The sequence below is a fragment of the Macrobrachium rosenbergii genome, chromosome 3 (genome assembly GCF_040412425.1).
Source record: "Macrobrachium rosenbergii isolate ZJJX-2024 chromosome 3, ASM4041242v1, whole genome shotgun sequence".
NCBI classification, from domain to species: domain Eukaryota; kingdom Metazoa; phylum Arthropoda; class Malacostraca; order Decapoda; family Palaemonidae; genus Macrobrachium; species Macrobrachium rosenbergii.
The window spans coordinates 69,361,486-69,387,981 of NC_089743.1; the positions used below are offsets into that span (position 1 = coordinate 69,361,486).

Genomic DNA, 26,496 nt, shown 5'->3' on the forward strand with positions numbered 1-26,496 from the left:
ACTTGTGATGAGTGTAAGGATTGGGATGAGAAAAAGTGGATGGTTCTTGAGTCTCATCTTAATTAGCTTGAAAGGGATAGGAAGAGAAAGGTGGCCTCTAGGGCTGAGAGTAGAGGCTCTGTTAGCCTAGATTTTACTCCTAAACCTAGGTCAAATCTTAGTCCTGCTATTCCTTTTTCCCCTATTCCTGCTTTTTTTCCTGTTCCCAGACCTCCTGCTGTCAGACTACCTACTCCCTTGCCTGGATCCCATGCTTCCGACCCTGATTCCATTGCCAGTCTTGAATCCAGATTCGTTAAGAAAGTAAACCTGGTAGTGCAAACTGTGTCTGAGTTAGGGGCATCCCTGAAGGTCCTAATGGACAAAGTGTTTCAAGAGAAAATGAAAAGTGACAATGTTGTGCAAGTGGAGGAGGTGGCTACTCATCTTGTAAGTTCTAGACGAGGTCCCTGCCCTGCTCCCCTAAACCTGGGAGAAGACATACCGGAAGTCCAAGGGAGGCTGGTGGGGTTTGCCCACAGGTAGTTGCCCCCTCAGTCAAGCCTGGTGCACGCACCCAGGTTTTGACAGACAGCCATTGGAAAGGCATCGCTCTGGATGTGCGCCATTTGTTGTCAAGTTCTGAAGATTCTGACCCTGATAGGAGGTGCCACAAGCACTTTCTCGATTCATCTTGTCCATTGAAGAGGCACCCAAACGACGTTGGCTGCTTTTCTCTGCTGCTTGTTAAGCAGTATAAGGGGGCGACTCGTAGTCCACAGCCTTCTGCAGCTACGCTGTGGATCCCTCTGTCTCTGCCTCGGCCCGACTTCCTCCTTCCGCATGGGATAGTCCGGAGACATTCACTCCTGAACGTCCATCTGTTGAACACCCTTACTTGGCTTCTAAGCACCCAAAAGACAATCTCAGACACCCGTCATCCTTGTCTAAGTGCCTGTCTCTTCCCGAGCACTTGACACCAGCTCCTGAGTGCCCAGCGCCAACTCTTCAACACCTGTCTACAGCTCCTGAGCACCAGGCGCCCGCTTTCGATCAGGATGACCTTTTGTTGGTACCCATCAGGCAGCAGTTATCTGAAATTATGAGCTTACTTAAGAAAGCTCGTGCCTCCAAGACTGCTCACGAATTTTGTCCCTGTCTCTGGTTTCTTCTGAAGAAGAGGAGCTTGACTAAGAACCTGCTCTTCCTTCAGCATATGCAGCTCTTCTTTGTTACCTGTTGGTGAGCTTTCCTTCCATTTTTGCTCCGGCTGGCCCAGTCGCGCCTGTATCGACTTCCTGGTGAGGAGCCTCCCAGATGATAGCTCTAGGCTCCCCAAGATGGTTCTTTCCTCGTCTGAGAAGACGCTCAAAGAAATCGGATACTGGCTTTCTGCCAAGAGAGGGCAAGGTGAGGCTTCTTTCACCCTTCCTCTCTCACGCTTGATAAGTAGGAGATACCTTTCATACACCACTAGGGAAGCTCCTTCTTTGGGAGTTGATGCCTCCTCCCAAGGGGACTTCTCTGGCCTCATCAACTCTTCCCATCACTCGGCCTTCGCGTGGGCAAAATTAATGTTTTCGTCAACAGAGCTGGACCACCTTGTAAAGTATCTCTTCAAGATGTTTGAGGTCTTCAGTTTCCTAGACTGGATGGTTGGAGCCCTTGCCAAGAAAATTGAAAACTACCAGGACTTGGATGAAAACTTTGCTTCAGATTGGTTAGGAATTCTGTTGCGTGCAGACAAGGCCATCAGGGATGGCTCTTCTGAACTTGTGGCCCTTTTGTCTTTGGGGTTTCTGAAGAAGAGAGAACTTTGGTGATCTTTTACCACCAAACAAGTCACACTTTCCCAGAAGTCGGCTCTCTTATTTATGCCTTTAGATCCTCTGCACCTCTCCTCAGACAATAGTGAGGGAAATTGCTTCAGACCTCCAGAAGAAGTCCACTCAGGATCTCCTAGCAAAGTCATTCAAACGCCCCAAGAATTCATCATCATTTGTGCCTAAGACTGTCTCTCCTCTCCAGCAGCATACCATTCGTGGAAGCAAACTCAAGTCGCAACCCAGGTCCCGCTCCGATGTCCAGTTCTTAGCCAGGACTATCGAGAGGAGCTCGTACAAGGCTTTGCCTGAGAAATGAAGAAAAAATCCCTCGTGCACCAGTAAGAGCCAGATTTCTCGATTTTTGGGAGAGGTGGACTCTCAGAGGGGCAGAACAGTGGATCGTCAAGGTTCTGAAGGAGGGCTACTCCATCCCCTTCATGGAGAGCCCTCCTTTAGTTACTTCTCCCATTGTGTTGACAGCCTACTCAAGAGGCTCGGAGAAGCATTGGGCCCTTTTGGAGGAGGTATCCTCCTTCGAAGCTAAAGAGAGCCATAGAAGTAGTCGAGGACATCAACACAGAGGGCTTCTACAACTGTATGTGCAAAGTCCCCAAATCATTGGGGGGTTGGAAACCAGTCCTCAATCTAAGTGCCCTCAATCTCTTCATAAGGAAGATGAAGTTCAAGATGGAGACAAACCAGTCAGTCCTGTAGTCCATTCTCCAGGGGAATTGGATGATAACATTGGATATGCAGGACGCATACTTCCATAACCCATCCATCCGGACTCCAGGAAGTATCTCAGTTTCAGGCTCTTTGCTTTGGCCTCTCTGCAGCACCTCAGGTGTTTACTCGAGTCATCACACCTCTTGCAAAATGGCTTCATTTAATCAGCATAAACATCAGTCTTTACCTGGATGATTGGCTTCTTCGGTCCCCTCTTAAGGACAACGGCACGAAGGACTTGCAGACCATTCTTCGCCTTACTCAGGAACTAGGCATACTCATAAACCTTCAGGTGTCCCAGTTGGCCTTGACACAAGAGGTCCTCTATTTGGGGATGATTCTCAATTCTCAGACTTTTCAGGCTTTTCCATCTCCCAAGAGAATCACCAACTGCCTTCAGATGATCTGCAGTTTTCTAGCCCTCTCGTCTTGCTCGGCCCATCAATGGATGAGTCTATTGGGGACAATGGCATCCATGGAGACATTCATCAAGCTTGTCAGACTCCATATGAGAGTCCTCCAATTCTACCTCAAAGCCACCTAGAACAGGAAAACCCAACCAGGCTCTGTCATGTTTCCCATCACCCAAGAAATCAAGTTGGACCTCCAATGGTGGCTGTCCGAAGGAAGACTTAAGGAGGGAAAGTCTCTTCATTCTCTGAGCCCCAACCTAGACTTTTATTCAGACTCCTTGCATCTAGGTTAGGGAGCCCTTCTGGGGCATCAGGAAGTTTCTGGGATGTGGTCCCCAGAAGAACAGAACCTTCACATCAGTGTCAGAGAGTTAAAGGCAATTCATCTGGGTCTCCAGTGCTTCTCGACCATGATCTACAACAAGACAGTGGTAGTCCATGCGGACAATACCACCGCATTGATGTACATTCGAAAGCAAGGAGGTACTCATTCCTTTTCTCTCTGCCAGGCAGCAAAGGATCTTCTCTTATGGGCAGACCAAAGTCAAGTGACACTGGCCACTTGATTTATTCAGGGAAAACTAAATGTTCTGGCAGATGAACTGAGCCATCGAAAGCAGGTCCTTCCCACTGAGTGGACCTTGGATCCCCTGGTCTGTCTCAATCTTTGGAAGTTATGGGGCAGGCTGACTTTGGACCTATTTGCCACCTCAAGAAACCATCGCCTTTCTTCTGCTCTCCAGCCCTGGACCCTCTGGCATGGGCGACAGACTCCATGCTCCAAAACTGTTCCAACCTGGATCTTTATGCCTTTCCACCCTTTAGCATGGTAAGGGAAGTGCTGGCTGAACAAGTTCCAGTCACACTACAACATTTCGATGACCCTTGTAGCCCCATTCTGGCCCCTGAAAAAGTGGTTCCAGGGCCTTCTATAGCTATTGGTGGACTTCCCGAGGCTCCTTCCCCAAAAAGCTTTGCTACTTAAACAGCCTCACTTCAAGAGATACCATCAAGGGTTGTCCGCTCTTGCTCTGACAGGCTTCAGACTGTCAGGAAGCTGGTTGGAGCAAAAGGATTTTCAAGAGCAGCTGCAGAGGCTATTACAAGATGCAGACACCAATCTTCTTGTTACGTCTTCCAAGCAAAGTGGACAGTTTTCCATAGATGGTGTCTCAGACATAACATCTCGTCTTCTGAGACACCTTTGACCCAAATAGTGGATTTCCTCCCTTATCTGTGTTTAAGCATAGAGGTCTGGACCTGTTATCAAACCCAGATCTCAATGACCTCGTCAAGTCATTCAACACTTCTAAGTAGAAGGCCGATTTGGTTTCTTGGAACCTACACATGGTACTGAAGTGGCCCACAGGCCCTTCTCTTGAACGCTTCTGTAAGGGACCTCACCCGGAAGACACTCTTCCTTGTGGCTTTGGCTATTGCCAAACGTGTAAGTGAGCTGCAGGCCATTGGTAAGAGGGTAGGATTCCCCCAAGGAGACATGATGTGCTCCTTTACGGTAGGTTTTCTAGCCAAGAACAGGGACCCTCCAAGCCCTGGCCTCGTCCCTTCCACATTAAGAGAGTAATGGAAATCCTTGGCCCGGAGGAAGAAGAAATGGTTCTTTGCCCCGTTAGAGCTGTAAGGTGTTACCTGCACAGGACCGAGAAGATCAGAGGGCCATCCAGCAACCTCTGGTGTTCTGTCAAGAATCCTTCCCGCCCTCTTTCTATGAATGCATTGTTGTTCTTCCTGAGGGATCTGATTGCCTAAGTGCATTCTGAGATTCAGGAGGACATTATGCCTTCTTTCAAAGTGAAACCTCATGAAGTCCGAGCAGTCACTACCTATCTCGTTTTCAGGCATAATGTGTCCCTTTTTTCCATTCTGCAGTCGACCTTTTTGGAAGTGCAAATCGATATTCGCATCTTACTACTTAAAAGAAGTCGAAACAGTGTTTAAAAATTGCAGTACCCTGGGGCCATTATCAATGGGTGGCATGGTACTGGGGGAAGAAGCATAGGAAACACTCTTTTTCTCCTCTGTCTCTTCACCTTGATGTAGGGTGTCAAGTTTTGGGAAACCTTGGGGTACTTTGTACCTGGAGTACCCACCATTCTTAGTGTATGAGCTGTAGTTTTTGTCAGTGTAGGTGACAGTGTTGTCTGGTTATTTGTTATATTGGTGCTGTGCCCAGGCCAAGGATGCTTATATATGTCTTGTCAGCGATCAGGCCTATCCTCTGCTGCAAGGCTCTCACTTATGTAGAGGTGACCCATGGCTCAACCGCCACACCACTACAGGTTAAGATGAGCCCCAACCAGAGGCAGTATCCACTTGCAGTAACTCTCTTACCAGGTAAGGAAATGACAAGCATTGGGGTACTTTGTACCTGGAGTACCCACCATTCTTAGTGTATGAGCTGTAGTTTTTGTCAGTGTAGGTGACAGTGTTGTCTGGTTATTTGTTATATTGGTACTATGCCCAGGCCAAGGATACTTATATATGTCTTGTCAGCGATCAGGCCTGTCCTCTGCTGTAAGGCTCCCACTTATGTAGAGGTGACCCATGGCTCAACCGCCACACCACTACAGGTTAAGATGAGCCCCAACCAGAGGCAGTGTCCACTTGCAGTAACTCTCTTACCTGGTAAGGAAATGACAAGCATTGTTTCAGTGCTAGCAGATTTTCTATTTCAAATTCATTACCATGCCTTAATGTTTTGGAATAGAATACAGGTATTCCCCTACTTACGTTGGTGTTAGGTTCCAAAAAACCCATCGTTTGTTGAAAAAATTGTAACTCGAATATGGCCTAGCCTACACTAGGGTAATCAGTACCACCTATACATATATGGTAGCCTAGCCTACACTACACAGTATACTTTATAAATATATGGTATAGTAATTATTAGTGTCAGCTAATTCTTCAGGTTCAATGCAGATTGACATGATAAGTCAGTATAAAGAGAAATTGAATAACAAACAAGGCCTAGCCTGCACTTTCGTATATTATATACAGTAGCCTAGCCTACATTATACTGTATTCTATTTTCATATAATAACACCATATTATACAAACAACAAAATAACGAATGTGCATATTTTCCATGGATCTTTTAAAAAGTTATGCTTTACTACACTGTATCCAATTGTAAATATTCTTATATTGCTTTTGCATTATAAATTCTGATCATAGCGATTAAATGTTTTGGCTTGGGAATCGATCACGCGGTCTATTTCACCGCATTTAACTTGGTTCAGAGGGCATTTCTTGCTTCTAGTTAGCAGAAATGAATCTCTAGATACTTTATTTATAAGGGACATATATATTTTTCGTTATACGAAGTGTTTTTAAGTCGAAATATAACTTAAATATGTCTCGTTGTGAAATTAATTTAGCTATTTTTTTCGTTAATAGATGATGTTGGCGGCTGGCCGTTTGGTATGTTTGTTTTGTGTAAAAAAAAAAAAATCAAGATTCCGTTTGCTATTTTCTCTTGATTTCATCATCATACTAACAGCTTTTCGGCGTGAAAACAGCAGTAATATGTGTTCTTTCATGCCCAGTAGTTTTGATTTGTATTTCCTTGCCGATCTTTTCTCCAAAGCGGATAACAGTATAGTGTAAAAATATATCAGTACTTAACATCCTTTTTAACATAACTACGGTAATTGTTTAACCGTACGATGGTTGAAATACAAGCAAAACAGTTGTTATCCGATTCGGTTACTAGCAAAACAACAGTTTCTCGTTCGGTTGTTTATGGCTGTACGCATTTTAGAAAGAGTATAAGGTAACAATACTCTTATCATTCTCTTACTTTTTTAACTGTACGCTGTTGCCTGTGCCTGCTCGAAATTTAAAAAATATTTTCTAAATATTGTCGTACTGGTATTAATTGCTAACTCCATCGTAAACTCGAATTATCGTAAGACGAATTATCGTCACATGTGCACTACCTGTATTTACAAACGCACAAAAATTGCAAACGAACACTGACCTATTTTAACTTCTGACACAACGAGAGCAAGTGAGGTCGGCTCATTGAATTAATGTACCTATTCCAGCCTCTCGGGAACGTATCATACACCGTACGCTGCCTGATTGTATGTTGTTGCCTGCGCCAGTCGCCCGCGAAATTTAAAAATACGTATTTTTGAAAAAATTGTCGTAACTCGAGCACTACCTGTATGTCCATGTATCCCACCCCCCTTCAATGTGGGATTCAGCTATGTAATTACTTGGTAAGTTACTTATATGGAAATGATATTTTCATAATCAAATTAAGTTTCATATATACTTACCAAGTAATTATAGAATCGGAGGCCACCCTCCTCCCCTCTCATGGACACAAGGGCACAGACAGAATGAGGTTATCTGCTAAGTCGTTCCCAGTACAGTACTCCCTCTTGCAGGTGGGCTTTTCACCTACACTAAACAGTCGAAGTGTGACCGCAACATTTTAAATAAAAGGCTGCCGTACGAGTTGAAAACTAATAGCTATGTAATTATTGGTAATGCAACTTAATTTTATTATGAAAATATCAATTTTGAGTGCAACTATTTTTTGTATATGATTTTTGAAAAGTTTTAAAGATTTTTGACTGTAAAATTTTTGAACTTAGAGGTTGAATTTCTTTATTTCCTGACGCAGTTATTTTCAATATTAGTTGTATGAAAAGTGGTAAAAATTTGAAGCAAATTCCTTCAATCATACGGTAGCTACTGTCACCTACTCTAGAGAATGGGGCCATATGCCATCGGCATGCCCTTTAAGAGGAGTGTTTTAAATACATTTACATGTTCCCCTTTTTTTTTTTTTTATGCTTGGTAGGTCTGAATCATATGTCAGGCAGATGAGTGTTTGTATTCAAGTCCTGTTCTAGCAAGAACAAACGTACTTAAATGTTTATTAAGTATGTCTGAGCACATATAAAGCTGTGTAAGTTCCCTGTTTATATATATAGATACAGTATGCAACTTTTAACTTTCAGGTCTATACTATCCAATGAAAAGGAGCAGCTCTCCCTATTGCGTTTTCCAGCCAAAGAAAACAATGGAAAACCTGTAACAGTAATTGAAGTGGGATTTGGAGCTGGTGTTTGCCCAAAAGATTTATGTGAGTGTCTTTTATATTTTTTATTGAAACAGTTATTATCTTCACATCTGTTGTGGTGTTCAAATAGATGTATATTTTCTGTAGCAATTAGTTGTCAGAAGTTTTAGTTAACCCTTGCTTGTGATAAGATAATCTCGTCTCATGTTTCCAGTTTGAATAGACTACTGAGTTAAGATTCTTAAATTTAAGGAACTGGCCAAGAGAGCTGATATGATTTTTTTTTCTGACCCTTTAAGATTTCAGGTGTAACTTTTGATGACAAATTGACTTTTAAGAAGCAAATACTTAATATTGTTTCCTCTGTTTCTTAAAAAGCTGGTGTCTTACAGAAATGTTTTCAAATTTTTCTGGAAGCTATTATATCAAGGTGTTTCAACTTTTCTTCTCCCTTGTTTGTAATGCTGTTCTCAAGTGTGGTCTCCAGTTGCTGACTCATTTCAAACCCTTGGATAGAGGTGTCATCAGTCAAGTTTATTTTGCCAACCCTTAATGTTGACTTATGGCACAGATGTAAAATGAGTTCATTGTGTTTGCATAAAATGTTCTACAGTGACAAACATTGTCTGCATTCCTCTTTACCTGACCTACCTATTTTTGCTCACAATACTAGGCATGCTGCTCAGTTTGCGGGGAGCTTTATCATTGGTACAACTAAAATGTGGAATAGTTTGCCTAGTGCAGTTGTGGAATCTTCTGATCTCCAGATATATAAGCTAGGAGCAAATTATTCCTGCTCTCTGCTGTCTCATGAGTTTCAGGTGTACAGTATGGGTTTTATTTTTTATCCCCTCATATTTATTTATTTATCACATTTTCCTCTAAGTTGTCTCTCTCTGCAGGCTGATTTCTCTTTGGAGCCCTCTTAGGTTATAGTCTGTTGACTTTGTCCATAAGGGTTTTCAGCTGAAGATTTAAAGAAAGTAAGTTATCAAAATACTGCCACGTTTTTAGTTAGCAGTGAATTCATATCCATGGATATGAAGGTTAATTCTTTAGTTTATAAGCTTTTTAAAGGAAATGATTTCCCAAGATATTTAAGTCATAAGTGTCGACTACAAGTTCAGACAAACATTATGCATATTTTCCTTAATATTTAATTTTCTACAAAAGTTGTACTCTAGTTCTTAGTTAACAAAGAACAATGTATGTATATGTAAAATATATTTCTTGATGTAAATGGTATTACAGTATATGTAAGAAAAAGAATACTGTAATTCATCAATACAAACATTGCTTCTGCAAGCCAAATATACAAGAAACAATCTAAAATGAACAACTGACTTAATTGTACGCTTCCTGACTGACTCATGACTTAATATTGCGCACTTCAAAGCTCAGTGGGAATGTATTAAATGTTGGATGGTTTAATGTTGTAAAAAAATATGAATAGAATTGTACAGTATCATGTTGTTTCTACACAATATAGAAACCATTGGTCTTTACAATAGGAATATACTTAACCCTCTAACGCCGAGCCTCTATTTACAAAAACGTCTCCCGTATGCCGGCGGCGTTCGGGAGTTAGCGCCGAAGCGGAAAAAAAGTTTTTTTCAAAAAATCACAGCACGTTTAGTTTTTAAGATTAAGAGTTCATTTTGGCTCCTTTTTGTCATTGCCTGAAGTTTAGTATGCAACCATCAGAAATGAAAAAATATCATTATCATATATAAATATTGAAATATATGACAGCGCAAAAAAAAATTTCATATATAATTTTATACAAATCGCGCTGTAAGCAGAACGGTTAAAGCTAACGGGTTATTTTTTTTTTCTTTGTATTGTACACTAAATTGCAATGATTTTGGTATATAACAAATTGTAAAACGATCAAAGCAACACAGAGAAAATGTCACAAAATGATGCATGAATTCGTAATGCTCGGACATAAAAAAATGTTTTTTTAAAAAATTCACCATAAATCGAAATATTGTGCTAGAGACTTCCCGTTTGTTGTAAAATGAAGCTAATTGATTGAATATTACTAGACTGTAAGTGTTTTAGCTTACAATTGCAGTTTCCGACCATTTCGGTTGAGTTAAAGTTGACCAAAAGTTGAATTTTTTCTATTTATCGTGATTTATATGAAAATATTTCAAAACTGATAAAAGCTACAACCATGAGTTATTTTCTGTTGTATTGTACATGAAATTGCGCACATTTTCATATATAAAAGTTTATGTAACGACTAATATAAAACGGTGCAAACATTACGACAACGTGACGAAAGAATTTCTGGCGCGGATGTAAGGAAAAAGTTTTTTCAAAAATTCACCATAAATCGAAATATTGTGCTAGAGACTTCCAATTTGTTGCAAAATGAAGGTAAATGATTGAATATTACTAGAATGTATGAGTTTTAGCTTACAATTGCGTTTTTTTACCATTTCGGTCGAGTCAAAGTTGACTGAAGGTTGAAATTTTGGCAGTTATTGTGGTTTATATGAAAATATTTCCAAACTGGTAAAAGCTACAACCATGGGTTGTATTTTGCTGTATTTTACATGAAATTGCGCACATTTTCATATATAAAACTTTCATATATAACGGCTAATATAAAACAGTGCAAAAATTATGACAAAATGACTAAAGAATTTCTGAAATTTTCGGCTGAGTTACCTCGTGGGCGTAAGGAAAAAGTTTTTTTAAAAAATTCACTATAAATCGAAATATTGTGCTAGAGACTTCCAATTTGTTGCAAAATGAAGGTAAATGATTGAATATTACTAGAATGTAAGAGTTTTAGCTTACAATTGCATTTTTTCGACCATTTGGTCGAAAGTCAGAGTTGACCGAAGGTTGAAATTTTTGTAGTCGACGACGGTACGCCCACTTGGCACCCAACAGACAATTTTAGTCGACGATGATACGTCCAGTCGGCGTTTAAGGGTTAGGGGCAGTTGGAGACCAGCCATTTAATTTTAAACAAGGTGGTTAAGTATGTAGTTAACTACCAACTACAGGTAGGAGTCCTGCCCACCCAGTCGGTATGCATTCACTTTGATTTTGGCCGGGGAGAGAGAGCGACATGCCACCCTTCCATCTGTGCCTGCCGTTCGACTGGTACATTTGCTTATGTAATGATTTCATATATATTAGTGTGTTGCTATTTTTGCTTATATACAGACATAATATTATGATATAATACAAATCCACTCCCTTATTTTACTTTGTGTTGCATATTCTGTATTATGATATAATTGTTCATTCTGACAGAATGCAACCCTATACCTTATTAAGAGAAAGGCCTTTCTCTGTTCTGAGATAGATTGGGAAGTCTGCTATCTGTTGAACAGAAGTTCCAAGTGGAGAGAAACCGTGTCGATAACACCAATCACAGTAGGCGGCCCTTTTGCCCTGATACATGGCCGACGAAGATCTCCGGAGGTAGCCAGACATCTGAGTCGCTGCTCTGCAAGAAAAACCTCTCGCTCGTAAGAGGTATTGGATAACTTCCAGCCGTGAAGAGACAAGGACCCTACCGATTGGTGGTACCTATCTACATGAGGTTGGCAGAGAAGATTGTGCCAAGGGGGAATCTCTCGGCACTGCTGAGAGTAGAGATAGAAGGTCCGGGAACCACTCTGCTTGGGGTCATAAAGAAGCTGCCAGGGTTATCCTGAGATTCTTAGAACTCATCACTCTGTCCAGGACATGACGGATCAGGCAGAATGGAGGGAAGGTGTAAACTTCCAGGTTGTCCCAAGGATGTTGAAGGGCGTCCTCTGCCACAGGGAATGAATCTGGGACTATAGAACAGTAGGCCTCTGGCTTTCTGTTGAAATTTGTAGTGAAGAGGTATAACATTGGTCTTCCCCATAGATGAAACAGCCTGTCCGCTATTTCCTGATGCAGGGACCACTCCATACCTAGAACTTGTCCCCGACGACTTAGCTTGTCGGCCACTATATTCCTTTTGCCCGGAATGTACCTGGCCATGAGCCCCACTGAGTTGTCGATCTCCCTCTTGTGCAATTCGACCTTTAGCGAGTGAAGTTGGCGTGACACCAGCCCCCGTTTGTTCACACACACTACCACCTTAGTGTTGTCCGACTTCAGAACGATGGAGTGATCTACTACCCTCTCCTGAAACTCCTGAAGACCCAGGAAGGCAGCTTTCAACTCCAACACGCTGATGTGGAGCTGCTTGTCCTGAGAGCTCCACACCCATGAAGTCAGGAGCTCTTCCAGATGAGCACCCCAACCTTCGGAGGATGCATCCAAGAACAGGAGATGATCTGGAGGGGGCGAATGAAGAGGAACTCCCAATGTCAGGTTCTGGTCATCCAACCAACACAGGAGGTTGCTTCTCACCTCTGCCAACAGAGGGACCTGGAGCTGAGGGGAGTCTCCTGCTGGGACCAAAACTCCTTTAGTCTCCACTGCAGGGACTGAATATAAAGGCACCCATGAGGGACCAGCTTCTCCAGAGAAGTCAAGAGGTCCAGAAAGGAAGGAGTGAGCTACTTCCCTGAATCTCTCTATCCTCTGGTCTGACAGAAAACCTCTCTACAAGGCTGTGCCTATCTTCATTCCCAGGTACAGAATCCTGTGGCAGGGAAGAAGATTGAACTTTTCCAGATTTATCACGATACCTAGGGTGTGACAAAACTGGAGAAGACGGTCCCTGTCCCGAATCAGCCTTTCCCAGGAACTTCCTAACACCAACCAATCATTGAGATATTTCAACTGGCAAATCCCCTGAGCATGAACCCATGTCAACACTAGGGTAAAGACTTTAGTCAACACTTGTGCTGTTGTCGGTCCGAAGCAAAGGACCTTGAACTGGAACACTTGATCCCCAAGACTGAAGTGGAGGAACTTCCTGGACGAAGGGTGGATAGGAATCTGAAAGTAGGCATCCTTCAAGTCTACAGTCAACATGAAGTCGTCGTCCCTTACGGCTGCTAAGACTCTGGGCGTCTCCATTCTGAACTTCGTCTTCCTGACGTAAAGGTTCAGAGTCGAAAGATCTATCACTGGTCTCCAATCACCAGTGGCTTTTGGTACCAGGAAAACTGGTACCAAAACTGTAATTATATATAAATGTTCATAAGAACACTTACTGTGTGTTATATGGAACATTTGTTATTGGTATTGTTACAGGTGCATTTAGTAATTATATTTATTGATGGTATGACACATATTTAGTATATATTGGTTTTAGCCACAGTCTTCAATTTCACGTGCTGTCAGCTGAGTTAGTGATGTTGTATTTTGAAGTCAGGTTGTGCAGTCAGTGTGTTAGCATTCCTTTATGTGCTTTGTATTATATATGACTCTTGATAAAAGGCATATCCTTTGTTTATTTAAGTAAAGGATGCCATTGACTTTAAAATGTCTAAGGGAGTTCTACAGTATTACAGTATCAAATGATGAAACATATAGTTTCTCTACTAGGCAATGAGTTTTAATTCTTCTGCCTTATCTCTGTGATTAGCAGTTACTCAGCTTAAAGTGCTACTGTACAAACTTTTCTTTCTGAGTCATTATTGCAAGGCTTTAGTTTAAGGATTGCATTTTTTATGTACAGTACTACTCTTTAGTCCATTGTTTTTCCAAGAGAGATTATATAATACATATTCTAAGGAATCGTTAAGGAAGGGAATGCCAGGCTGTGTGATTGAAAATTATCCCCCAAAAGCGAGTTCCAATCAAATACTAAATGTAAATTCAATGAAAATCATTTGAAAAATCCAGCATTTACAATACGTCTTTAAAAATTATTCAGTCTAGTCTTTTAAGAGATAAAAAGGTACACTGGAAAATGGACAAGGTATCAGTCATGATAAATCTGTAAATCAGTGTGATAGATTTGTAACATGTTTTTCAGTCACTTCAGAGGGACTTTCATTTTGAATCTTCAAAATAAATGGCCATATAGGAGGTCTGCTCTCAGGTTAGTGCTCCTAGGACCCTGAATGTTGTTCCCCTAGTCTTGTTTTGGGAGAGTGCAACTGATCCTACTACTTCCTAAAGAGTTCAGGGGCATCATGAGAAATCATTGCGGCAAATGAAAATAGATGAAATCAGGAAAGTATTGTGTAGCATCCCAGGTGTGGAAATTGGAGCTTCAATGTAACTTAGGATGTTGATCAAACAGGTTAAGAATGAGAATTTTCTAGTCACCTTACATGAGCCTTGTCTGGGCTGTTCCCTATAAGATCTCATTCTAAAAATGTTATTTCTTTGAGCATTTGCATCTGCAAGACAGCAAGTAGTATATACTTTTGGGAAAGATTACACATTTAAGAGGATGGTTGTCAGCTGTTTTGTTAAGTCCTATTTTTTTTGTGAAGATTCGTTTGTGTAGGATGCAAGACCTTACCACAGCACCTTTCACAGTTCCTTCCATGTCCTTGATTACAAGTAATGGCGATAACCTACCACTCTCCAGTGAGACCCATCTGACTAACTTTTAAGAATCAGGGACCATAGAAACAACAAATCTTAGCTTTTCATAGCTACAGGTTAATGGAACAAGCAGGTATTTAAGAATTCATATTGATTTAAATGAATTATGCAAACAAAGACGCGCCAGAGGATGAGGTGAGACAGTGTATGAGACTAGGGCCCTCTCTACACAAAGCTTTTAAACATAGTATGGATATACCTTCAGTTCTAGTAGCATTTACTTTGCAGTGTCAGACTGCTTATTAAATTTTAGGTGGAAGGATGCCACATATCAATGTTTGGACTTATTCTCTTTGGGACTGGTAGTTGTGACAGGCTAAGTCATATCCTTGGGAAAAGATCGGGGGAATTATCATCTTCTGCTTAGCTAATTAATCCATCCACATCCAATCATTCATAATTTCAAGAGACTTAGTCTTCCAGGGTTATTAGCCTCTATATTTGACTTAAATGGAAAAGTGGTTGTTGATACTATATGTTACTAGAGCAAGTGCCTTGCTTTACCCCTGTATGGGTTTTCAGCTACTCTTAAGTAACCCCTGGGAGTTACTTGAGCCTTGGGTTCAAGCCCCCTAGTGATCTCTTGAATCCTTTACATACTCTCAAGCAACCTTGATCTCTTGAATCCTTCAATTACTCTAAAACCAAGAGCTCTCAGTTTCATTCCTAAGTTGCATTTCTTGGCAGTGTATGTTTGAAGGGGTTGTGATGAAACAAACGAGTTTTTACATTGCAAAACTAGGTTTTTCATACTCATATGTCATTTATATGTAGGGTTTGGTTCTTCCAACCCTTCAAACCCCACTGCTTCACATGCAGAGTACGTAAAGAGTGGGTAGGTGGCAATGTGTGACCAGTCACTCTTCTGTTCTGTAGTCAAAAGAAACAGAATTTCTTATAGGGCAATATGTGTTTTAAAAACTGTATTCTGGTGATGATTAAAAGATTAAACAAATATTGAAAAAAGTATAATTTAAAGATATCAGTGAACTTCAAGTGAACTGGTACAGTATTGGCCTCATAAAAAAATTATCTGCTATTTATGTATCAGTAGTTTAGTATTCATTTACAGTATATTTCTTTAGATGATGTCAGCTGAGGACTTCATTCAATACACTGACCTGACATTTCATGAATTTCAAACACTCATCGTACCCCAGAAACGTTTCTCATGAAAAAATTATGAATTATGTTCCCGTATACTGTATGTGTCCTTATTGTTTTTGTGACGGCAGGAATTACTTTTCATTATTTATCATTTCAGTCTGTGTACATATGATCTGTGAGGGGTCTGATGCAGAAGGTGATCTGAGAGTTGTAGCACAAAGTCTTTTTGCCAAAGATGAGGAAAATTCAAGCAAACCAAATCTGCTGTGGTCTTTATATTTTAACCAGGTTGGTATCTGATGTTATTCTTTTATATTATGAGCTTTTGTATTTTCTGTGTGAATCTTATGACCATTGAGCATTATAACTTGTTGCCTTCTCTTTGATTATTTACCCTTCTTAAGCTACCTGAAAAAAGTTGACTCCCACACTATACAAACTTGTACAAGTACTATAATATACATTTACACAAATAACTTGAGAGCTTCAACATAGCCTATCATATGTAACACCCATTAAGTCAGTAAAACCCCACAAAAAAAGAAGTAAGAATTTTTGGTACTAATTGCAGCATGTATATCACCTACAGCTCATTAAACACATTATTTATTAAACACCCTCTGTTCATTAATGTTACCAATTTTCACCATGAAAAATGTTCCTATCATTGTGTGGGTAGCATGAAGTTTATGCAGACACTCATGAGTGACCAAGTATACTGATCAGCAACAGTGGTTAATGTAAACAATGAAAAGAAATTTTGATACCTGTACAGTAAAGTTCCATACATAACAAAGGCACCTGAGGTCATTAGCATGTACAACCACCAAAGGCTTTAGCTCATACCTCCCTAAGAAATTTGCACAGTACAAAGCAGATGCACCTTGCTTACTAACCTTTCAGCCAGGTACCTACTACTCTAAATCATCAACATAGATATTAGAGGGAACAGAGTGATAGAGTAGTTATCAACCCCAGGACATTCCTTTGAGATTTAGGATTGGGTGACCTAGGTGAGTTTGGGTTTGCATTATCAAAAGCAAAACTAGCACAATCACACAAAAAAACCACAGTTCACAATACTGTATAAGCAATCAAACCACAGAAAATGGGCAAAAAGAGAAGGAAAACACTGGCTTCAGTAGGAAGGGCAGCAGCACGTCTTACCAGCAAGGCAGTAAGGAAGAAACTGGATACGTCACGGCATCATGGGTGAGAGGAGGTTAGTTGATGCCTCCTCTCTCATCCCATTGGCCAAACCCCAATGCCACCAATTCCTTGTACTGCAATTTTAGATTTTTTTGCCGGTTTCCAGCTGACGCTAGAAGAATTTATCCTGATGTTAAGACAGCAGGTTTGTTAGCTATGAAAAATACAAATTAATTAAAAATTTGTCATGTTTCGGTGTCAGATTTTGGAAGCAGTAATGAATGTATGTTGACCAAATTTAAGTTCCTCTTCCAAAACTAGACAATACCTTCCTTCTTTTGAAGTTCTCAAAGCTTCTCCATGAGCCTTAAGATTAGTAAGACCATCTGGGAGTTTGAATTATAGGAGCCAGCCTTTGGAAGCCCTGAAATTAGTGAGGCCTTGCAAACTAATGAATTTCTCAGTAGCCATCTCAAGTTTGATAATGTGCACTATTACACTTGATGAATGTTGATGAACGGTTCCCTTGATCAGTTTCTAAAGACTTGGCCTTAGACATGATCTTCTCTATCCACTTGATACTCTTTAAACTCATCCATGGGATCACCTGTGTTTGAGCTTACCTAGAGTCTCCAGTTTAACTTGCTGACTAAGTTCCTCCTTCAGGTTTTATGAAAAGAATTTGCTTTTTAAAGCAGTTCATGTGTAGTCTGGTCAGAGGTATTGAAGTATATATTACAGAATGTCACCTTTCCTCACACTTAATCCTACATTTGGTGGTACTTTACAACTGAGTTTTATACCTTCATGCCTTTTGCCAAATATCCATGTGTTCATTTTTAAAAGATTGTCCTGCTCTCAGTAAACCTTAACATTTTCATTGCATCTTCATAATTTATATGGATGAAGTTCCCTAATTTATTATTGAATGTTTTATCAGGTATTTGTTCTGATCAATATAAGTACTCTGTGGTTAAATTCAGGACATTTGGGGATTCCTTAGGGCTTATATTCTTTCCATCTGAAGAGAAAAATAGAGGTCTTCTCAATATATATCTTTAGTTATACATGACTTTTGTTCACTGATTTTATTTATTGTATGCTATTTGCTTTCAGATGGACATATCAAATGTTGACTTGAAAGCAGACACTCCAGAAAACATTTATTTCTGTTCGGGCCCTGATGCACTCCTAGATTATGACTCGGCTATATCCCAGGTATGTCAGTTTTTCCTTTCTGCTGTTATTCTTTCTCCTTATAGTTTTTATTTTTAAATTAAAGTTATTAAGTCATATTTTTGTTCATCCATAATTTAACCTTTTATTTTTCACTTTATGCTGATTTAATATCCTAATCTGCCAAAGTAATTGTTCATATGTCATTCATATGAATAACATATTTTTTCCATGGTTTTTGTTATGTGCAGCTTTAATCATTTTACCTTGTCCTCTCAGAGAATTTATCTTTGTGAATTAAAGTAGTTATGCTTTGTTATTTTCAAACACGAATCTTTCCATCACTTGGAGTTCATGCTACTCAGTATTGAATCTGTAGCTTATGTGCTAGGTATTGTTGTTATTACATGTGGTCTTGGAAGGTCTTTAATGCTGAAATGCACTTAAACCTGTTATTTAGTTATAACCTTTATTATTCACAATTTTGCTGATTGTATTTTGCATGAACCTTTTTCTTTGTATAGTAAGACTCACCTTACCTAGTTAATTCACTTCAAGACTTGCAACTTGAATCGAGAAATGACTTGAATCAAGTAAGCCCCTTAAAAAACTTAGAAACCCTATAAACTCTAAAAGTAACCCCATAATATTGCAGATAATGTAAGTACTTTGATAGTTCGGCATTTATACTGTTTTTGAATAAATTTATACATTTTGATTGTAAAGAATGCAAAGGAAAACCAGGAAAAAAATACATGTACTGTATTGTACTAGATGGAGGTATTTCAGCTTATAGATGATTTCATATAGAACATTTCATGGAGGTATTTCAGCTTATAGATGATTTCATATAGAACATTTCATTACTGTACACCAGAACATCATCTACCATGGCAGTATTTTTAATACTATATTCTTCAGCTTTTAAAGGGTTTTCTTGTGTACATTACAGTAATGTAAATTATATATTTTAACATTTGTTTTTATATGATTTTACACTATTGGTTTTTTTATTTTTATGCATTTCAATATTTGTTGTTCATTAAGTTACATAAAGTGATGTAACCACAATGATGCAAGTCAGTTTCTGTTTTTCCCATTTATCTTTCACAAAAAAAGCTTTTAAATCAAAAATGCCAGATGACAAAATTGATGTAAGATGAGGTATTACTATAATATTTTCTGGTCTTTGCATTGGTTTACATTTTATTTCATTGCTGTATGTTAAAGCTGAAATAATAAAATGTTTAATCAATAATCTGTAAGCAAAAATTATGTAATTAGCAAAAAATATTACAGTTTGACATTGTTGTACTGTATGTTTTTATATCGGTGCATAATGTTTAAGGGGCTTTAAATGATGCTTTAAGAAGCCATCAAGGGTTCCAAGGATGTATCCTGTACTTTATGCTGTGCTAAGATCAACGCAACTGATCAGAAAACCCCCTGTTTCTTGTGAACTTAGGCAGTTGCTATACGCTAAAACAACATTTCTGACTCGTCATAGACATGGAACTATTGAAAACTTTATTATCTATAATCTACATCCCTGCCTCAATTCTTAGATGGGTAGTTGCATGTGATGCCAAAGACATAATATACAAAGGTTGTATGTTTTATAAGATGTAATTTATTTACTTTATTACTTGTGTAATTTCCTATGATCTTAATGTTTTTCATTTTTGTTATCTGTTTTAGAAGTTTATGATGCAAGATAAATTCCAATCATCTATCCACACAATACATATCTGTTTTGTAGTAGTTAGAAGATTTCTCAGGTTTTAGATCATGCTATGAATACCACACACCCTAAAATAGTTTATATTTATTCAGAAAAATTTATTTGTTTGGTGTGTAAAGTACAACTTTAATTGTTAGTTATATTAAAGTTTCACTGAAGTAGTTGAAGAATTCTTGGTAATTTCTAGACTAATAGGGCTTGCTGAGTAGTTTTCTTCATAAATGAAATGTGAAAATTGAAGATTAATTTTAAGAAGCTGGACAACCAGATGAGAAGAGGGCAGAGGATGTAGATATGAAATAGGAGACTAAGCAGTGCAGCTTTGAGCAGATGTACACTGCATAGAACCCATAATGCTTCCTTTAGTGTCAAACAAGGCACCTGAAAACAGTAACCTCCTCCTGTTGGGATGCCTTTTAAATAAAGAGCTTTTCGTAAGGGAGAGAATCACAAATTCATGTTGATATTTTTGACATTCTTTGAATCTCTGACGGCACTAGTTTCTGTGTCTTATGTTTTATCTTGCTTATAAAATCTGTGTACAGTTACTTGAGCATGACATTGCATTATGAAAATGGATTGCTTTTATGACTAATGCCTTTCACATGCATGCACAGTTACCTTTAGTATTTTGTTATTTTTGTTTAATAGTAATTGTAAAATATATGTTTGTTTTAGAATAAATACACAGAAAGTTTTCTGTTGGCTTTTTAATGACAACCCAGTATAGGAATGTTCATTTAATCTGTAGTGTACTGAAGTAGGCCTTAAATTACTAAGAATAAAAATTAATTTTGTGATGGGATTTTGAAAGTAAATGTAATTTTTCAGTTTTACCTTGAAAACTGAGGACCTGAGTCTTGTAACCCAAAGAATGTCTTTTAGCAGTTTAATTTCTTTTATTCCTGTTTAATCAGTAATATAATTTTAATGTAATTTTTATGATGAAAGCTATGTAGATGGTTTGCAGTAACAAGATTATGGTAACATATAAAAGCTAATGATTTATTTGAAAAAATGTTATTTAGGAATTATATCATACATGATTTTGTCATAGGAATAAATAATTTGAAAAATTCATATTAGAGACCATGAAACTGTAAAATTGTTGGGCCACTTTACTTTATATATTTTGAGCATCAAAATATATAAAGTTCTGTTGAAAAATTCAAATTAGAGACACTGAGACAGTTAAGGTGTGAGGCAAATTTTATTTTTGTATTCTAATCAGAAAAATTTTTCACTTCAGTAACGTTAAAAAATTCAAATTAGAGACCATGAGATTGTCCAATTGTAAGGCCAGTTTTGTTTTGATATTCTGATCAGCAAAATTTTTCACTTCAAGAGTGGTAAAAAATGCAAAATTGAGAAGTTGAGATTGTCAGATTATGAAGCCAGTTTAGTTTTTATATTCTGTTTTTTATATTCTGATTGACAAAATTTATGTATTGAGTACCTAACACCAAATTGTGTAACACCTTTATAAATATTAACCTTGGACAACACAAATGACAATTACTGTTTCGGAGTATAATAACAGTTAACCAGCAGAGAACAGTGTAAAGTTTTGTATATTTTAGACTTCATATATTATTAATAAGCTACAGTTTCTTGCAGTTCTATGTAAATTTAGATGGGACTGTTGTTCTTGTAGGCCCGCACACTGTTCACTCGAATGTTCCCAGAAGAGGAATTTTTACCAAGAGCCCCAGATCCGGATGAAATTGTATTTGATAATGCTGGAGCAGAACCAAAGCAGGGAGATAACTTCAGTTCAGAAGAAAGTACATCAGATAAGAAAATCGAGGCAGAAGTGGAGAACAAGACTGATGAGATATTGGAAGCTGTTCCAAAAGAGTCATCAGAGAAAGAAGAGGGGGCTAATCTTGAAGATAATGGCATTCAAGATGCTGGTAGTGATTCATTATAGCCTTGTGTAAAGTGGCCTAGTGAATATTTATTAACATTTAGGGTTTATAAAACTTCATTCCAGAGTTGTAAAGTCTCACCTGTAAGGACATTTTGTGATATGAAAGTGGAATTTCACCCTGCAATTTTAGTGTTATGAAATTATCCTAAGCCCAGTGCATATAGGAAATTTGAATTACTCCCCACTCATTTCATTATTTGAAACATTTCATTTTTGCTCTCTCTAGTAGGTATGACAGCTCTTTTCTTCTACTTCATAGCTGAAGTCATTATTTCCATATCACTGTTCATATTTGCCAGCACTTGTGAAAATCAAGGATTAATCTTAGATTTCAGTGCCAATATAATTCCATTTTTGGAAAGGTTAGTTTATAATTAACTTAATGCCTTTTAACTTAATTACATGGAAATACTGGCACTTAAATGCACAGATTTATACATGTTGATGAAAATTGATCATAAAGCATTCAAACAATTTCCTAAAATTATCCCAACTGATATGTTTTCAATTATTATGAAAAGAATTGGAGCTTTTAGTGCTTGTGACATTTTTACCAGAATATCCAAATATTTATAAAAAATTTTTTTAGATATTAATTTTGTAAGGGAAACCTTTCTGGTGGCAATTTTTTCCTGATACATAATCTTTTTTTTATATGACAAATCTAATTTCATTAGAAACTATGTGAACTGTATTGACCTGTAGAAAACTTCCTTGTAATGCATCTGTTATTGTTTAACAAGCTCTTAACCTTTGGTGATTCTTAGGATATCATGCGAATTTCATTCTGTGAGATTCTGATAATGTCATTCATAGGAAAGTCTAAAAAAGCAATTGGGAAGATGTCTGGAGGTTGTTGGGAGATGGCATAACTCAGTATCCTATAATATTAGGGGTTGTTCAAAGAAAATTAAGAATAAACCAATTCTGGGTAAAAATAACAAAAAGATTCAATAATTTTATCAAACTTACATATGCAATATCAGGTATAAATAGAAAAAATATATCTCAACCAAAAGAATTTTTACGTACAGTGTTACATTTTTTAAATATTTTGAAAATTGAATATTTCAGGTATTTTTATTGTTTTTATATATACAAAGATACTACATTAAAGAGCAGTTATTTATTGAGACCAAAATCAGCATTATAACTTGAAAAATAAATCTGCTTCAGCACAAACCCATTAAAGTATCTCAAGCAAATCTGCAGTAGCAATTGTCTCCAGAAATGTTCTCCAGTAGACCAGGTTTTCCACTATCTAGGAGTCATAGTAGACAACCCAAGAATCTTATCACTATGGTAGAAGCTTCTATGGCAGCTATGTTACCATCAGAATCTGTTACCTATCCAGTTGAACACTTGGAGCCTATCAAACGGTGACCTTACAGGAGAAGGTTTTCAGAAGAGAATGCAAAATTCATGGCTGACTGTTTATCAAGAGGTGCTGTTTGAAGAGGACAGATCCTCTCAAGGTCACTATTAATAGCCGATTTTTTCGTACCGCTTTAGGTTATAGAATGCTGTTTATCTGCTCTGTCTCAGGTCTTAAAGGACAGGTGATAACTTGAATTTCTCAGATGAATCTTGTCATAAGTGAAAGCATCTTAAATTGGAAACTCCAAGATCTTTAAAACCACCAACATGTGACTAGTCCAAGAATCTCTATGAAGTTTTATCTTAAAACACTTTTCCTAGCCATAGTGTAGGCTTGGAGGGTCAATGAGCTCCATTATCAAGTCTGGTATCACACACCCGAGAACTGGTGTAGCTTTGGTCTTTTTCACATGCCAGGTTTTGTATTTAGTGTCCAAACAACTTTTATCTCTTGTGCAGTCATCACCATATGTTTCCAGTGCAGCTTACAAACAAAGGAAGATCTTGCCCTTTACATTGTCAAAGCCATAAGGAAGGTGATACCTCAAAAGAATGTCTAGTTGTAGGGAGGTTGCTTCGAAGTTTTTATCACCCTGTCTGATTAGACTTGAAGTATTCCAGAGTACCTTCTCTTTTCACTTACAAACCTAAAATTGGCACTCTTCTCAGTCCCTCCAAACTGCAGCTGGTTCTGACTATTAAAGATTTTGACTGGTTTCCACCATCAGACATACTCAGGTAGTTGAAAAAGAGGGCTTATTTTTATTGGACATCTTTGGGTATGAGTGCTACCACAGATTAACTTAGCATAAAGCAATGAATTTTTATGTGAAAAAAATGATTAAAATTTGGTTGACAGTGAGCGTCAAAAAATTATTGCTGAGTTAATAAGCGTTAAGCCAGAACTGAGTATGTTTGACCACAATTTTGGGACTTCGAATCTCAGTTTATTGAAAATGTGAACTTTCAGCATGATTGAAATGTTAGAATCTTAAATATTTGGAAATAGTCCTTATGCCACAGAATGGAAACAGTTTTAATTAGTGCTATAGCTATAGAGAGTTGTCATTTGGTAATCAAGCTTTAATGTTTTTTGCCTTTGATGAGGTAGACAAATTTTCATGTTTGTTCAGTGGTTGAAGAAAATGCTCTCACTTAGTGCTCATAGTATGCACATTCATGTAAAGTATTGATAGTGTATTATATTCAAGTAAATCTGTATTACTGATGAGGAATATCTATATCGTCTTTGCCTAATGTTTCAGCAAGTGGAAAGTGTGATTGCCATTTGCTTAAAGCTGCTAATGCTTCTTAGTCACTCCAGGTATTACTTGATTTCAATAAACCAATTGTACGAAATGGAAACACTAGCGTCTTTCATAGATTTTCCCTGAAGTTGCCATGGTATTTTAACAGCATTCTGTTTTCTGTGGAAATTGTGTTTATCTAATATTGTTTTCTCTCAGGTTTTATCCTAAAATAATATTTGGATATTTTTCAGATTCATTGCCCATTTTCCTTTTCAGAATATTTGTTGCTCTCACTTTTGTTTAACTGTAAATAACTTTTTTTAAATATGTACATTCTGTATGAAGATTTGTATTTATCATATATGTTCATACTTTTTTCATTTCATTTAAATACATACTAAAACCTTCTACAGCACTTTAATTCACCTGTTCTGTTTCTAGAATTAAATTGTTGCTGATATTATAATATACACCATAGTCAAGTGCTTGACTAAAAAAAAGACTGAAATTTGTCAAGTTGACTGGTATAGGGCTGTGTTAATCCACAAATAAGTTATTGAATGACAAGAAAAGAAAGCTTAGACTGAGTACTGCAAAAAAAAGATTAAAATGGTAGAATCTGAAGGTATAAGTTTAATTTATACCAAGGTGTGTGGTACAGGTATTTTTATCTAAAATTGTAGATGAGTGAGCAGTTTGTCACACTCGCATGCAGAGGGTGCAGTTTAGCTGGCTGTTGAACATGTTTTGTGTGATTTGTCAGAATTTAAACTAGCAACTAATCTCAGATCTCAGTCATTGATTCCCAAGGCAATTGTTGGCAGTCTTTTGCATTTTGACTTTATGTTGTAGCTCATGAGGAAAGATGATGCTTTTAGTTAAATGCGACATTGCATTGACACCAAAATTCTTAAGAAGATGGGAGATATCTTTCATATTATTTTATTATTATTATCATCATCATTATTATTATTATTATTATTATTATTATTATTATTATTATTATTATTATTATTATTATTATTATTATTATTATTACTAGTGAAAGGTGCGTGCTATTCTGCGCGGGGCAGGAAGAGACGTCCTTAAGATTCTCTTCTGTTGTTTCGTTAGCATGTCTTTGCCTCTTTCTTTCACAATCACAGTTTAATCTCTCTCTCTCTCTCTCTCTCTCTCTCTCCTTAGTACCCTCATATGTCTTTCTTTTAGGCATGGTTCGTAAGTTTTCAATAAGCTTACGTAATTATATCAGCTGTCTGCCCCCAGTAAGCACAGAGGAGTGAGCTTACACAATATATTTCACAATGGCACGTTGAAAATAGAGTTATTAAATAAACTGGATGAAAATGCATTCTTTAAGACATCATGACTCGGGTTCCTTTGAAGCAGTCTTCAGCTCCTGAAGCATTCCTAAAGAAATGCCCATTGGATTATAACGTCTTCTAAATTCTTAAAGACTCCAGGATCCTGTGAAGCTGTCTTCAGATCCTGTCAGATCTGCTTCCCCCGAAGGAATCTTCGAAGCCTTTTGTCTCCAGGAAGATCCAAATCCCATTCCTTCTCCATAAAAAATACCAAAGGCTTCAGAGCCTGGAGATCATCTTGAAGCCTTCAGAAGCCCCAGAAGCCTCCGGAATTCATCTCCAAGAACGTGGGCTTCCCCCAAAGAAATCTTGTAAGCATTTCGTCTGATTTCTTCTCCATAAAACTTTGTTCTTTAGTATTGTGCAAGAAATCCGAAGGTTACAAAGCCTGGAGATTGTCTTGAAGCCTTCAGGAGGCCCAGAAGCCTGCCTTCGGAATGCCCAGATTCCCTACTGTCACTCCTGGGAGGACAAGATAGATCCACTTGGAAATTATTATTATTATTATTATTATTATTATTATTATTATTATTATTATTATTATTATTATTATTATTATTATTATTATATTTTAAGAGCATTACATATATGTAGCCCTGAACATATTGATGATGAAATAGATAAGATTTGGAACACAGGCAATTCTGATCATGTACTGGAAAGGAGTATCATTGAATCTAGCTTTATAAAAGAAAGTTGTGGTCGTAATATATGATCATACATGTAAAAACAGTATGGGGCCAGTGGTACTATGTAATAAGTTTTCTTGCCCATCCCCTGACATCTGTCAGGTGTGGATTTGCAGTCTCCTATGGTCTGTACATTTATTGGTATTGTCCCTTGAGAGTATATTGTGATTTTACCACTAGCACAAGTGGGTTTTGAAACCACTCCTACTTTGATGCCTCTCAGTGGTGGATCTTTAGCC

The 26,496-nt window shown here is 37.9% G+C and overlaps 1 protein-coding gene across 3 annotated transcripts in view; it reads left to right on the plus strand.

Moving 5' to 3' along the window:
• Window positions 1–24,612, plus strand: part of Rep (Rab escort protein) — an 89,162-nt gene extending 64,550 nt beyond the window's left edge. The window contains exons 10-13 of one of the 3 annotated variants that reach the window (XR_010849268.1): window positions 7,939–8,063; window positions 15,739–15,869; window positions 17,847–18,686; window positions 18,731–20,346. Coding sequence is in view for 2 of the 3 variants with exons in the window: in XM_067081221.1 (XP_066937322.1) it covers window positions 7,939–8,063; window positions 15,739–15,869; window positions 17,847–17,948; window positions 21,302–21,577 (634 nt within the window). In the remaining variant the exon portion in view is untranslated. Of the gene's footprint in view, window positions 1–7,938; window positions 8,064–15,738; window positions 15,870–17,846; window positions 18,687–18,730; window positions 20,347–21,264 lie in introns of those variants that run through there. The other 2 variants (XM_067081221.1, XM_067081228.1) reach the window with 2 other exon arrangements.
• Window positions 24,613–26,496: the final 1,884 nt, after the last annotated feature.